We start from the raw sequence: 13,848 nt of genomic DNA, 5'->3' as shown, positions 1-13,848 counted from the left end.
GTTTTATGTTTACTGGAGAATGCAGAGACAGTGGTGCATCGGACCCAGGGAAGCACAGTCATTGGGAAACTGTGGTTTCAGGGTGGACTTCCTGCGTTTCGGTTTCACTGCCTCCACTTACTACCTGTACGATGGCTAGCCTTCCACCCCTGGTCTTTAAAATGGGTATCATAGCAGCTGGACATTCAGAAAAGTGGTCATAACCAAAACTCATGTTTTGTACAAAAATTAACTGAAAACGGATTATGGGTTTTAGTATAAACCATAAAACTAAAAATTTCTAGGAAAAAAATAGGATAAAATCTTCAGGGCAAAAAATTCTTAGGTGTGCTACCAAAAACTAATGCATCAAAGGAAAAATTGATAAATTTAAAACTTTTGTTGTGTGAAAGACTATTAAGAGACCATTAAGAGAATGAAAGGACAAATTACAGTTGGGGAGAAAATATTTGCAAACCTCATATCTGGCAAAGGAGTTGTATCTGATTTCACTTATTTATTATTAAATGCGCATTTTTTGTGCATCTAACACCACTATGCTAGGTACTGCAGAATAAAATAAAATGAAAAAAGCATGGTCTCTGCCCTCAGAAGGGTGCTCAGTAATGGGAAAGAGATGAAACAAATAACACAAAAGAATGAATTAAGGAGCAAATGAGGGACTCACAGAGTGTGAATGGAATATGGAATAAATGTCTTCGTGTGCCCTTTTCTTGGTTTTCTCCTGGATTCTCTTGGGAACAGGAGAGCAGATCAAGGAATGGGACCAAGTCTCAGTATCAGTACATCTGATACATCATTTGATATATATATTTGACATATCAGTACATTTGTTACATACTTGATATTTGTGCCCTTTTTTGTTTCCCCAAGGCTTAATTACATTAATTACATTCATATTATTAAATATTTAAATTGGGTTTACATGATATTCAGTTGCTTGCTGGGAATTCCAAAACTAAGTTTAGCAAATCTGGCATCCCTACTTTTTTGCATGTGTGGAAACTGTATCAGAGTTCTTTAGGAATCAGGTGCTGGTATGCTGCCAAAGAAATTTTTAGGGTCACATGTCTATCTATCTATAGATAAATGTGGTGGAGAATTGATATGTGGTATTAATGGGGTTACACTGTATCTAGAAGACCATAAAATGCATGTGTCAAAACTACAAAGTTACATTATATTACATTATATTCAAATTATAGGTTTTTGTTCTTGGGGTTCAGGGTTTCTTTTTTTTCAATCTTAGATCTGTGAAAGTTTTTTTTCAACTGGCAAGAAATTTTGTTGCCAATAATATTGTCAAAAAACTAAATTATATCTTCAATTTTATTAGTTTCAAGATGTACTTTAAATATCTAGAGACCTTGCTGTATGTTGTTTACAATTGTATAGATACAGTTATGTTCTTTATATTTTTGCTAGCTTCTCCCCAAACCAGAACGCAACTAAATCCAGCATTAATAAAGTAGTCATAAAGTATGATCCAGAATTGATGGTTTGGCCACCGTTAATATACTTAAGTATAACCTTAATTGTAACACTTAATATTACGTGATCTAACTACTACCTATTATGTCTAGTTAATTTTATGATAACAACTTTCATTTTGGGATGATACTCCATAAAAACAGATTTTTGTCAATTTTGGTCACATATTTTATCCCTAGAACCTAGAAGAATGCCTGGTATATAGTAAGAGTCCAATAAATATTATCAAATAGATACTGTTAAATGACTGAATGGATTATCTTTATTCAAAACTTGCTATTCAGTCTCAAGTTGATGCTTCAGACACAATAAATGTGATCATTTCATGTTCTGAGTTGTTCTTTCCCTGAAACAAAGAAATAGCCCTAGTCCTTCAGGTGACAGAAATAAATTGAAGACTGGGCACATGTGTTTCCAGATAAACTAAATACATTCCAGTATCACATGGCCACAAGTGATAAATGGGACCACCAGAGGGCCCCGCTCTCCCCAACTCTGCTAAGCTGTCAACTCCCTAACACAAGCCAGTTGGTTACACGGATAAACTAGTTCAGTGTTAGTTGAACCTGTGCCATTGTGAAGGTGATAAAAAGGGCCTCCATGACCTTCAAGAGACAAAAATAATAATGAAAACCCATGACCACTGTAGGTAAGTCTAAACAATAACACTGGAAGAGACTAAAGCTAAAAAAATGACTATACTTCCTCCATCCCCAGACACCAACGTTTTTACCATCTCACCACAAGTGAAATCTCATTCCTCGTCACAGAAATCACTTGGCAACTATTTTCTGGCCTCGACTGAAGTCAAAGTTCACAAATAGTTTTTAATATACATAAATTGCTTTTACTGTATTTGCAGCTCCAATGTCTTCGGTCTCTTCCACAAGATCCACTGCAAGGAAAGCTCCGCTTTCCTGTTTCTCCAACACTTAAAGAGGCTCTGGAGCCCAGATGTCTTGAGTTTATATCCCAGCTCTGCCACTTACTGGCTATGCGGCCTTGGACAAATAGTCCAACCTTCATTGGCCTCAAGTCCTCATGTATGAAAAGGGACAGGAGTGGTTATAATACCTATTATTGTGAAGATTCAATAGGTATTGTATCTGAAGCTCTTGGTACATATTGAGCTTTCAATAAATATTATCCATCATTACTAGAATTTGCATGATTTGTGGCAAATTATTTTGTGGTGTGTCCAGTGCCAGCATTTGTTGGAGTTTTATTTTTAATTCAGATCAACTTAGACACTTCTCTTTAAAAAAAAGAAAAAGTGAGGCAATCCAGAATGAATACATGAATGCATTTGGGGTTCTTTACTGGTCACCGGAGATTTGGGTGACTGATGCCAGAAGACCACTAACAGCCCGTGTTTGATTGGCATGTCAAAATGGTTCATTAGCAATTGGGAGAAGTGCTCAAGCAATACAACAACGTATATTAGGAACATCTGGATCATTCAGGGCGGTGAGAGATGGCAGTGGTAGTTGAGTTGTTAATTCGTGAATTAACAAAGTGTTTAGTATCTTGAGTACAGAAATAGCCTGAGGCACTTCCTGCTTCTCTCCATTTATAAAACAGGGATTACTATCTTCCATGTGCCTACTTAATAAGAAAGATTAAAATATGGACTCTAAGGGGTGGATCAAAATAATCACCATTACTATTAATACAGCCAGTGGAGCAAGCATTGAAGGAGCTTTCGTTACTGACATGGAACACAGCCCCCATTCTGCCTAAGTGGCCTCACTCTTCCATGCCCCCTGGTTGCATAAGTAGCTACATTAGGGACCATGGAGGCATGAGGTGAATAGTATTTTCAAGGATCTTACAACTTCAATTGTGTGAGAGGCTGGCTGGGAGAACTGGGTGCAGTACACACCCAGTACAGCTTAGCAATTCCGTGAGAAACATTTAAAACTCCTTTTTAATTTTTTCAGCTTTATTGATGTAATTGACATATAGCATCCTGTAAGTCTGAGGTATACAATGCGTTGATTTGATGCATTGCAAAATGATTACCACTATAAGGTTAGCTAACACCTCCATCAGGTCATATATAATTACCATTTCTTTTTTGGGTGAGAACACAGATCTACTCTCTTAGCAACTTTTAACTGTATCATACGGTGTTATTAGTCATAATCACCATATGGTACATTAGATTCCCAGAATTTATTCATCTTATAACTGGGGGTTGGCACCCTGACCAACCTCTCCCCACTTCCCACCCCCAGCCCCTGGCAAACACCACTGAATAAAACTCTTTTAAGGGTCTCAGCTAATGCTCCAGGGGGAGTACCAGACAGTTATTTAGGGTGTAAGAAAAATACTAAGATTCTTCCATTTATTTTTATTTTTAGAAAAATTAGTTTATGTTTACTTAGTGGTTGAAAGTAGCAGATAAACTAGATAGATAGATAGATAGATAGATAGATAGATAGATAAGATAGATAGATAGATAGATAGACATTCACATTATATATGTACATATATATATATATATATATTTCTTGTTCAGAATGGTTTGATAACGGCATCTAATCAATAAAGTTTGGAGACACTGATTATATGCAATTGTGTAAATTTCAGCTCATCAGTTACAGCCCAGTTTTGCGTCTTGAATTCCCCCTGACCTCTTGCTTACTGAATACTCCCAAACTGTATTTCCTAATAATTTTAAACAGGATCATAACAGATGCTTCATCTCATCTGTAGACTAGTGGCCTTCTCATGGGGTGAACTTTTTTCCAGGTTTTGAGGAAAACTTATTATACTGTTTATCCAACTATTTATTTGTACTATTTATTGTGACTTTCGACAATTACCCCACACATGCAGGTACTCACACTGACATGTTCACAAGCCATCCCCGCACAGTCTGGCTTCCTGGAATCAGAGAACTTCTAGTCCAGAATGCCCGCCAGCATAGGTTGGACTCAAGACTACACCTGTGGCCATCTGAGCCATATATTTCTCTCTTTCTGCTCACAAGCAACATCCTACCAAGTGAAACCTCCAGAATTTCATGGGAGGCGAGATCCTTTTGGTTCAGGTTCAACTCCTATCTTCTCTGAGTCATCCAGCCTCCAGAGCTTCCTAATCAAAACTAGGCCCACTAAGGTATTGAGATATGAAAAGCTGACCTAGCCTGGCCAATCCTATATCCTGGCAATGCTGATTCATGGGACAGGGACATAGTCAGAAGCCAAGTCAGGAAATATAATTTGTTGTATATCTCCTCCCTCAGACATGTCCAATTAACCATCTTCTAGTATCCTATATAAATCACCTCTCACCATCCTAATCAATGGAATTTTCCTACTTCCCACACAAACCACCTTGTTCTCTTTAATCCAGTTCATAACCCTGAACCTACTTTTGTCATATAATTTGTCATTACTCTCCTTTGTGGCTCCTAATATTAATAGTAATGTTAATAGAGCTAATACATAGTCGTTACTATGTGCCAAACATTGGTCTAAGCACCTTACATGTATTAACTTTTTAATCCTCACAGTAACCTTCTGAAGAACTTACTATTATCATCCACATTTTACAGATAAGAAAAATTAAGCATAAAGAGATTAAGAATGTTGTCAGAAATGTCACACAGCTAATAAGTGACAAAAATAGGAAAATAAGCCCCAGCAGTCTGGGCTTGAATTCCATATACTTAATAACTATATGACATCACTTCTCATCCTATATTACTTCTTCTCCTGTACAACTATTTAAAAGGCAAAATGTTGTTTCTTAAATGTTGTCTCTAAGCAATTTCACTGCCATTCCTTCCATTTGGGGGCATACCTATTATTCTAAAATTTCTTCCTACTATTCCAAATATTCCATGACTGTGGGACTTATTCAAATAAATCATCAAAATGCTTTGCTTCCAAAATGTGAGCTTCCATTACCACATTTTTTAATTAATTTTCACCCTTTCTAAAAAAGCATTTGACAAAATCTACCACCCATTTATGATAAAAAAAACTTTCAGCAAAGTGGGAATAGAGGGATCATAGCTCAACAAAATAAAGGCCATGTATGACAAGTCTACAGCCAACATCATACTCAGTGGGGGAAAACTAAAAGTGTTTCCCTTAAGATCAGGGAAAAGACAGGGGTGTCTGCTTTCACCACTCTTATTCAACATAGCACTGGAAGTCCTAGCCACAGCAATCAGACAGGAAGAAGAAATACAAGGCATCCAAACTGGAAAGGAAGATGTGAAACTGTCTTTATTTGCCATACACATGACAGTGTATGTACATGGAGAACCCCAAAGATTCTACCAAGAAACGACTAGAACTGATAGATGAATTCAGTAAAGTAGCAGGATACAAAATAGATATTCAGAAATCATTGCATTTTTGTACACCAAAAATGAACTATCAGAAAGGGAAACTAAGAAAACAATGTCATTTACAATGGGCACCAAAAAAATACCCGGGAATCAATGCAACCACCCTCCTGCGTTTCTTGAAGACAGTTGTGAAGTGGGTCTTCCTGCATCCTGGCTGTGGCCTTCAGCACGTCATTAGTCTTTGAGATTCTGACGTTCTTTGTTCTTACAGGACAATGATATTGGGATAATTACCCAGCAGCCAGTGGTAAAAGTAATTTGAGTTTAAATCTCAGTATTTTTTTTCTTTAGGAATTTATTTAATCTTGCCCCTCTTAATATTTTAGGGAATATGTTAGGACACAGTAAAGGGAAGGAGAGGGAGATGATTTTGCATCTGATTAAGAGGTTCTAGGGTTTCTTTCCTTTTACTTTTCAGATTTCAGGCTTTTGTACCTTTTGCTAGTCTTCCCACGGGCTTCAAATTTCTCTCACCATCCAGGAGAGAGATGGTGAATGTTTTTGCTCATTACAGGTAAAATGTACTGAAAGGAAAAGGAGACATCACTTCATACATCTTGGTTAATTTTTGAAATGGAAACCAGTCATTCAAATTGTCCCTCACTCAACCTTTCTAAATTCTCAGACATTAAAATTAATGTCAATTAAATATTGGATTAATATTTCTAATTACTGGCATATATGTTTTGGATCACATTTATGACAAAACAATTACACTTTCTTACAGACTTTACAGACCGAAGTTTTCTGTTTCTGACAGACTTTAGAGTGCGTCTGGGTCCTTGACACACTGAATGTAGGCACATTCCACAGAATTCAGCGAAAGGTCCTGGCGGTGGACATTCACGGTTGTTACTTGACTGTTGAGCCAAATTGCTTGTCTTTCTATATCTATTGCCAAGACAGCGGCCAGAAAAGCCACACCTAAGTTACACACTTGTTTTTTGGCATATGAAATTGTCCAGTGACCCATTTGGTTATGTGATTTGCAGGGGGGCAATTACCAGGGGCTGCATGGCTCTGATGCAGCTAAATAGTGCCATATTTGCTTAATGTTTACGTGTGACAGGCGAAAGTGGAGGCCTGTATGTGGGGGTAAGGCTCTGTACAAATTCACAGCAAAGCTTTACTCTAGTAGTCAAGAAAGCTATTTTTTGCCCTGGCTGGTGTAGCTCAGTGGATTGAGTGCAGGCTGCAAACCAAAGGGTCACCGGTTCAATTCCCAGTTAGGGCACATACCTGGGTTGAAAGCCAGGTCTCCAGTAGGGGGTGTGCAAGAGGCAACCACATATTGATGTTCTTCTCCCTCCCTTTCTCCTTCCCTTCCACTCCCTTTATAAATAAATAAATAAATAAAATCTTTTTTTAAAAACTACCTTTAAAAAAAAAAAGAAAGTTATTTCTCAATCAATGGCATCCAAGGGTCAAAGGAAATGAGATTTAAGAACTTGTGAATGATTGATAGCATTAAAATGCTTTCTAAATGGGCTATATGTTTTATTAGATGAGGGATGAGGCACTTTCAAAACAGCAAATAGGTAGTAAAATTCCAATAAAGAATTGGGGCTTCCACCAAGTAGAATAACAGATATTTTATTAGTGGCAACATCCCAGTTGCCCAATTACTCAATTACTTGCAATAATTAGGGAGGGGGCCAGATTGAATTACATAAAAGGCTGAATTACACAGTACTTTTTTATGCAAAAGATGTGTTTCTTACATCCTGGCCTGGTGGGTGTCCTGCTTTCATGAATGAAGAGGAGGGTCTGTGTTGGCACACCAGAGCCCCAACCTGAGACCCTTTGGGATGCATTTTATGAATTTTTAAAAATATTCCTCAAGAATTGCTGTGTAGCCCTGCCCAGCATGACGCAGTTGGTTGAGTGTTGTCCTGCAAAGTGAGAGACGACCAGTTCCATTCCCTGTCAGGGCACGTGCCTGAGTTGCAGCCCGGTCCTGATTGGTTGGGAAGTGTGCAAAAGGCAACTAATCGAGGTTTCTCTCACACATCTATGTTTCTCTTTCTCCCTCCTTTCCCCTCTCTCTAAAAGTAAAGAAATAAATTTTTAAAAAGAATCGTTGTGTATACTATGGGTTTGGTTTAAGAGATCTTTCCTGTAGCTGGCACAAGCTTTGAACCGACCACCAGGAACTGGGCTTCCAAATGTATGATGTTTTGGTGTGTGCAAAGTTAGGGAGATTAAAAAGCAAAATGCATAATAAGAATGCCAAGATTCATCCTTACAGTCACATTGGATTTTTTTTTTTTAAGCAGCTGTCTCCTGTAACATCTGATGGGTTAGAATAAACTTCCCAAATGTTCAATAGCCCTGAAAATAAATTCACAACCCCAAGACCAACTTAAAATCCAGATAGTTAGCTAAATAACCTCGTGGTTAGAAACACTATCGGCTATGCACATTTGGATTATTTCTTTGTCACCTTCACTAGTTATTTTCAATGTAATTAAAACCTCTTTAAAATTAAATTCCTAACACAATCAGCAGCCCATTGTCAAGACTGTGAGGCTTTTTCAAGAGGTAATTAGAGTGAGGCTAAGGCAGGTGAATGTCAGGAATTATCAGTAGACATGGGCAAGCCCCTGAAAATGAGCAATGACTATCATATGTCACATTTTTCATCTCCTTTGCAACAAGGTTACATAAAAAGAAGTGGAGGGTGTCTTAATGGCCTCAGCTGCCATTTGTGTGTATACATAAATTTATGTGTTGTAACCTGATGTGCATTCATGCCTGCAAATTACACTTGAAAGAAAACTAACAATGTCAACTCCTGCTGACATTAAACAGTGGGAGGTTTTGTACAGTATTCCAGATTTTTCCCTTCACTCAGACTTTTCTCTGTAGCATCTATGTACAAGGCATTTCTTTTCATTTATTGTGTCTTATGATCCTCCTTGCTCGTGAGAGAAAGAGGAAGTCAATGCGGGTAGATATCTTTTTCTTTCCTCTAAATCAAAAGACATGCTTGGATTTTTTTTCTTTCTTCAAATGTTTTCTTTAAATATATTTTTTAAACCGAAGTCTCAGCTGGTGATATTTTGCCCTTATAAAGACTACCCTTTTCATCCTGTTTCTTCATGTGCTGTGGTATCAATCCCAGCTCATAATTATTTTTCTCCCATTTAGCCACAAGGTGTAAATTTGCTAACTGAAAAGGCGTGCTCTAACAGTTAATCTCGGTGTATGTCCAAAGGCTGAGCTGGCTGCGCTGGATAATTTCCCTGGGGGATTGTTCTGTATAATGTAGGGCCATTTGTTGAGCTGTCTGATGTGGAAGAAGAGAAAATGAAAGGACCTGCCAGACAGAAACGGGATCATACAGTGCCTTTAAGACCAAAAAGGGAAATCAAAGGGCAATTTCAGGTCCACTCCAGTTCCCCAAGTATGTGCCTGGGAACTAGGGAATCGGGATTTTTTTTAAATTAGTGTTTTCAGAAAAGTCACTGAGAGAAAGCCCCAAATCAGGGGGTTATGGCAAATTTAGCAATGCCCATAGCTTTTCTCAGAAATCACCACCAATCCAGAATGCTTCTATAGGTACCTGGGAGTTACTAATTCTTCAAGGATCTATGAAAATGTTGGGAACCAGAAGAAAAAAATATACATTGATATTGATTCTAATATCCAAAAAGGTATCTAAATACTTAATTGAATGGTTATAAAATGTTTAATATCAACTTAAGTATTAAACTTAGTCTTCTTAAAAATGACATGTGAAAATGAATTGTGTATTAATTTTTCTCACTTTTCAAGGTTTTGAGCATGCCAATCACATATTAAATGAATTGCATATAGCCAATAATGTAAAAATTTTCATTTTTACACAAAAATGTACAGTTTAACTGGGGTGTTGGGGGTCACTTAATGTTCTTTGTATGACGTGAGTGGTAGGACTAGAAAAAGAGAGCCAAGGGCCACCAAAGGTTTTAGAACAGCTCTGCACCTGTCCACTCGTCTCCAGGTGTGTGATTGTCCCTGAAGATACAGAGCAGCAAAGACTGTAATGGGAAGACCAGAAGGCAAGCCAGGGGGAAAGGTTCTAGTTTTTTCTTGCTGTGTGCAGTCATAGTTGAGATGAAGTCACCAAGGTAGTAGTCTGAGTGTGAGGAAGTTCACAAGGTACTTAACTCTACTCCACTGGAAAGATCACAGGAAGGTGCCCCAGTTCTTTTGAAGAGGAAGTGTTCGTATTAAGCTGGGGAAGCGAAGCTGCCCGATTGGGGCGTGTTGGTAGAGCTGCATTGCCACCTTTTCTGAGCTGTGCTCTCTCCCAACAGCCCCTCACACGCCCCTGTGTTTAGTCAGCTTTTTCTCAACTTGACAGAGATACCCATTCTTAGCATGAAAAACTTCAAGTGGTAGGAGTAGGAAAGAAGGTGGATTATCGGAATTCCATGTGTAATGATCCTAGTCTAATTCAGTGACCTTACTTCTTCAGGCTTTCTTTACTTTTATTGGCCACACGTGGGGCAGTGAATGCTGACTCCCTTCAAAAGATGAGGAAATGATACTTTCTTGTAATCCTCCTAGCAATAACCACTAATAAAAGTTTGGTATGATTCTTGCAGAGCTTTTTTTACATATACTAAATTATTATTTTTTAATAAAATGAGATATAAATAAGGGTTAATTTCTTTTTACTTAACAATAAATCTTAGATATTTTTCCCTGTCCGTACACATGTACCCACCTCATTCATTTTAATGACCACATGGTATTCCACTGCATGGCTGGGCCTTCTATTGCTGGACATTGGGCTGCCCATTCAAGTTTGATCTTTCAGAAATGGACCATGTGCCTAAACAAACCATTGTATATTAGCGAGAAATTCGCACTCTTGGCCCCCTGTGTTGGCATAATCCTTCCCAGGAGCAGGAAGAACCAAATATTTCCCTATGCAGATGATTGTTCTGAAATGTAAAACCTACATGTGATTCATTGTTTATCTATTTACTTGTCTTTTCTTTTTGCCTTTTTCTCTTATGCAGTCATCTACAACCAGGGACAAGGATGAACCAACACTACCGGTAGGAAGCAGTGGCCCAGTCTGTACCTGTTCGTGTGACTGTGGAGAGTGCAGTGTGGGGGGCGGGGGAGGGCGAGGCGCTCCGGTGCTCAACAAGTCACCCTCTCCCTTGGCATAAGTGGGTTCGTCCGCTGCTGTGTGTGTGTGCTCCAGCCTGCAACTAGAGTCAACTGACTCCTGACACTCACTCACAATCTCTGAGACTAGGTTTCAGAAAGTCAGAGTTCTCTCTTTCATTTGGCATAAACTTTTTTAGGAGTTGAAATAGTGAAGTAGTCCCAAATTGCATTCCAAGGGATGTTGAGCTGACATTTGGGAACAGTGGCTAGTGGGGCACAGGGGCGGGGGTGGGGGGGGGGGCGGTGTCTAATGCCTCATAGCTCTTCTTTGTATATCTGCATGCACCTAATTTTTGGTTGGAAATTTCTTTGGGTTTTTTAAAAAGAAATGCTGTATGAGACCTATATATTCAATATATATATAATACCCAAAAGAATGCTTTAAGTTTTTTAATAGATATAATCCTTTGCTAATGAAGATCTCCAAAGCAGAGTTCTTCCAGTTTGTCACAATAAGAACGGTAGTAATAGTGGTCATGGCCAATTATTAACAACAAGCACATGTTTCAGTTCCTGTCCAATTAATACATCACATTCTGTACTGTGAAGCATGACAAAGAAATGACCTTCAGAGTTTTTGTGTTCAGCCATTAAACAGTGATTACATTTCAAATATATTCATTTCTCTAACCTTGCCCCTAAAATAGTTTGAACCTTAACCATCTGAATCAAATAACACTATTTATTTTAAAATGTTACAGATTTTTAAGGCAGAAGGACGAGGAACGAAAATACGTACAGCCCCATCCTTCCTCCTCTAGTGCTGAAAGCAAAGATTTATGACATTCACTGAGAGCCCATAGGATATGCCAGCTCCAATGCTGGGGTAGGGGTACAGACCCAGTCTCTTTCCCTGAGGAGCTCACGATCTGGCTCACCACTGAGACACCAGTAATCCCCCCTGATTCTTCTCAAAACCCTGTAGAGTTGGGAACATAATTTCTAGTAGAGTATCAATTATAATAAAATCACACTAAAAAATCCAGATATCGCCATGTACTTCATACTGACATTTTACACATACTTCAAGCTTACTATAGATTTCATAATTGTCTCCAAACATGCGGACTAGGATTGTTAACACGTATTCTTCAAAGTGAGGATCCACAGGCAATAGTTCAGAAACACTGTCCAAGTTCACCAAGTTAGCCTGATATTTTTTAAACTTAGTGGTGTAATGTATATCTTAAAACTCTAAAGGTGGTTTGGTCTAGGGTGTACCACTATCCAAGGCATTTGATCATGGGACTTTTCTTGGGAAGCACCCTGTGGATCTGAAGTATGATGGACTATTTTGGAAAACCCTAGATTGCAGAGGGTTGGAAGACAGTAGGAAACAGTATTCTATTTGTACCTGACCCCAGAAAATTATCATGTCAATATTTTGGACCAAAAGTTCAATAAGAAATTAATTTCCTCACATTGCATTACCCATCTGTAGAGCGTGGACTCTGGAGCATCTTCCCCTGGAATAACCAACACAAAATCAATCAAAGGGAGAGAAAAACATTCTTATGCAGGATAAAAATCTGACAGTGTAGACAGTTTGGGGTTTTTTTTTAGATTATTTGTTTCTAAAGATTAAAAAAAATAAGAGTTTGTTGGTAACCTCACCTCTAGAGGTTCATTCTTCCTCTCTTACCTGTCAGTTTCACTTGTGTGCCCAAAGGACCACTCTAGTAGGAATCTATGCAGAAGAACCCACCCCTTGAAGTTAGGAGTGCTCTGTAGAATCATAAGTGCTTCTCTCTCTACAATTATACTTAACACAGACCATAGGGCTTCGTGGATTAGAGCTGTGGTCCAGGGAAGAGAAGAGGAACCCCGGGAGATGTGCAATGTGTTTCTTTGGGGAGCAAGGAGAAAACATTATCACCCCTGCCGTTTACATTCTATATTATTCTTCATAATTTCCATTTTTCAAATGTTTTATAATACATGTGCTCATATTTAATAGGGGTATGGATATAGATATAGATATAAGTATAGATGCAAACATATATACATACATACTCAAACATCTTACTGACAGGTTGTACAATCCAAACACTTTAGAAAATACCCACTAGTCTGAATAACAAATTTTGAGAGAAACAAACTTGAGATCCATTCCTCTACCCTCCATTTTTTGTCTGTGTGAATTGGACACCTCATTTCATTTCTCTGAGACAAAGTTTCCTCATCTGTCTAAAGGGAAAAACAACAGTATCTAGTTTATCGGGTTCATTTTAAGAATGAGATAAACTAATGGAGGCAATGCTAGCACATCAACTAGCATTTACTAAACTCTAAAAGATGGTAGCAATTTATTTAGTAGGAAAGGATGTGAGAAAGCCATTCCTTTGGGGAATTTGAAATGTACCTTGAAAATCTTTGGTCAATAATGTGTGATCATGTGACAGAAAAAGTGACCACCAGACAAGATGAGGACCCTATCTGCAATGCACTTGCCCTCAGTTTCTGAGAACTAACAGCATCCTGTCTGGTTTCTCTGCTCAGACCAAGCCACGTCTCCAGCGAGGTGGAAGCTCTGCCTCCCTCCACAATAGCCTCATGAGGAACAGCATCTTCCAGCTCATGATACATACCCTCGACCCACTCGCTGAAGGTAAACATCAGACTTCAGTTTGGGAGCTTGCTTGTGGGTGGGGGAAGGAGGACACAATTCTCTTCATAAAACACGTGTACTCTTCCATCACACAAGCCTGCCAATGTCCTTGCATTTAGCATCTTCCAGAGGAAGCCCTGTGTTTTCTCTGCAACAGCTCAGTTCATAATCGGAGACTTGTACCAGGAGTAGAGAATGACATCCACATGTCTTT

At 38.5% G+C, this 13,848-nt stretch overlaps 1 protein-coding gene across 2 annotated transcripts in view; it reads left to right on the top strand.

Moving 5' to 3' along the window:
- The window catches only part of SLC24A2 (solute carrier family 24 member 2), a 252,951-nt gene that overhangs the window by 152,155 nt on the left and 86,948 nt on the right, over positions 1 to 13,848 (top strand). For both annotated transcript variants that reach the window (XM_045193679.3, XM_024558338.4), the window contains exons 3-4: positions 10,870 to 10,908; positions 13,526 to 13,634. In XM_045193679.3, the coding sequence (XP_045049614.2) occupies positions 10,870 to 10,908; positions 13,526 to 13,634 (148 nt within the window). The remainder of the gene's footprint in view (positions 1 to 10,869; positions 10,909 to 13,525; positions 13,635 to 13,848) is intronic.

This window comes from Desmodus rotundus, chromosome 1, assembly GCF_022682495.2.
Source record: "Desmodus rotundus isolate HL8 chromosome 1, HLdesRot8A.1, whole genome shotgun sequence".
Classification (NCBI taxonomy): Eukaryota; Metazoa; Chordata; class Mammalia; order Chiroptera; family Phyllostomidae; genus Desmodus; species Desmodus rotundus.
This window is presented reverse-complemented; position numbering and strand designations above follow the sequence as displayed.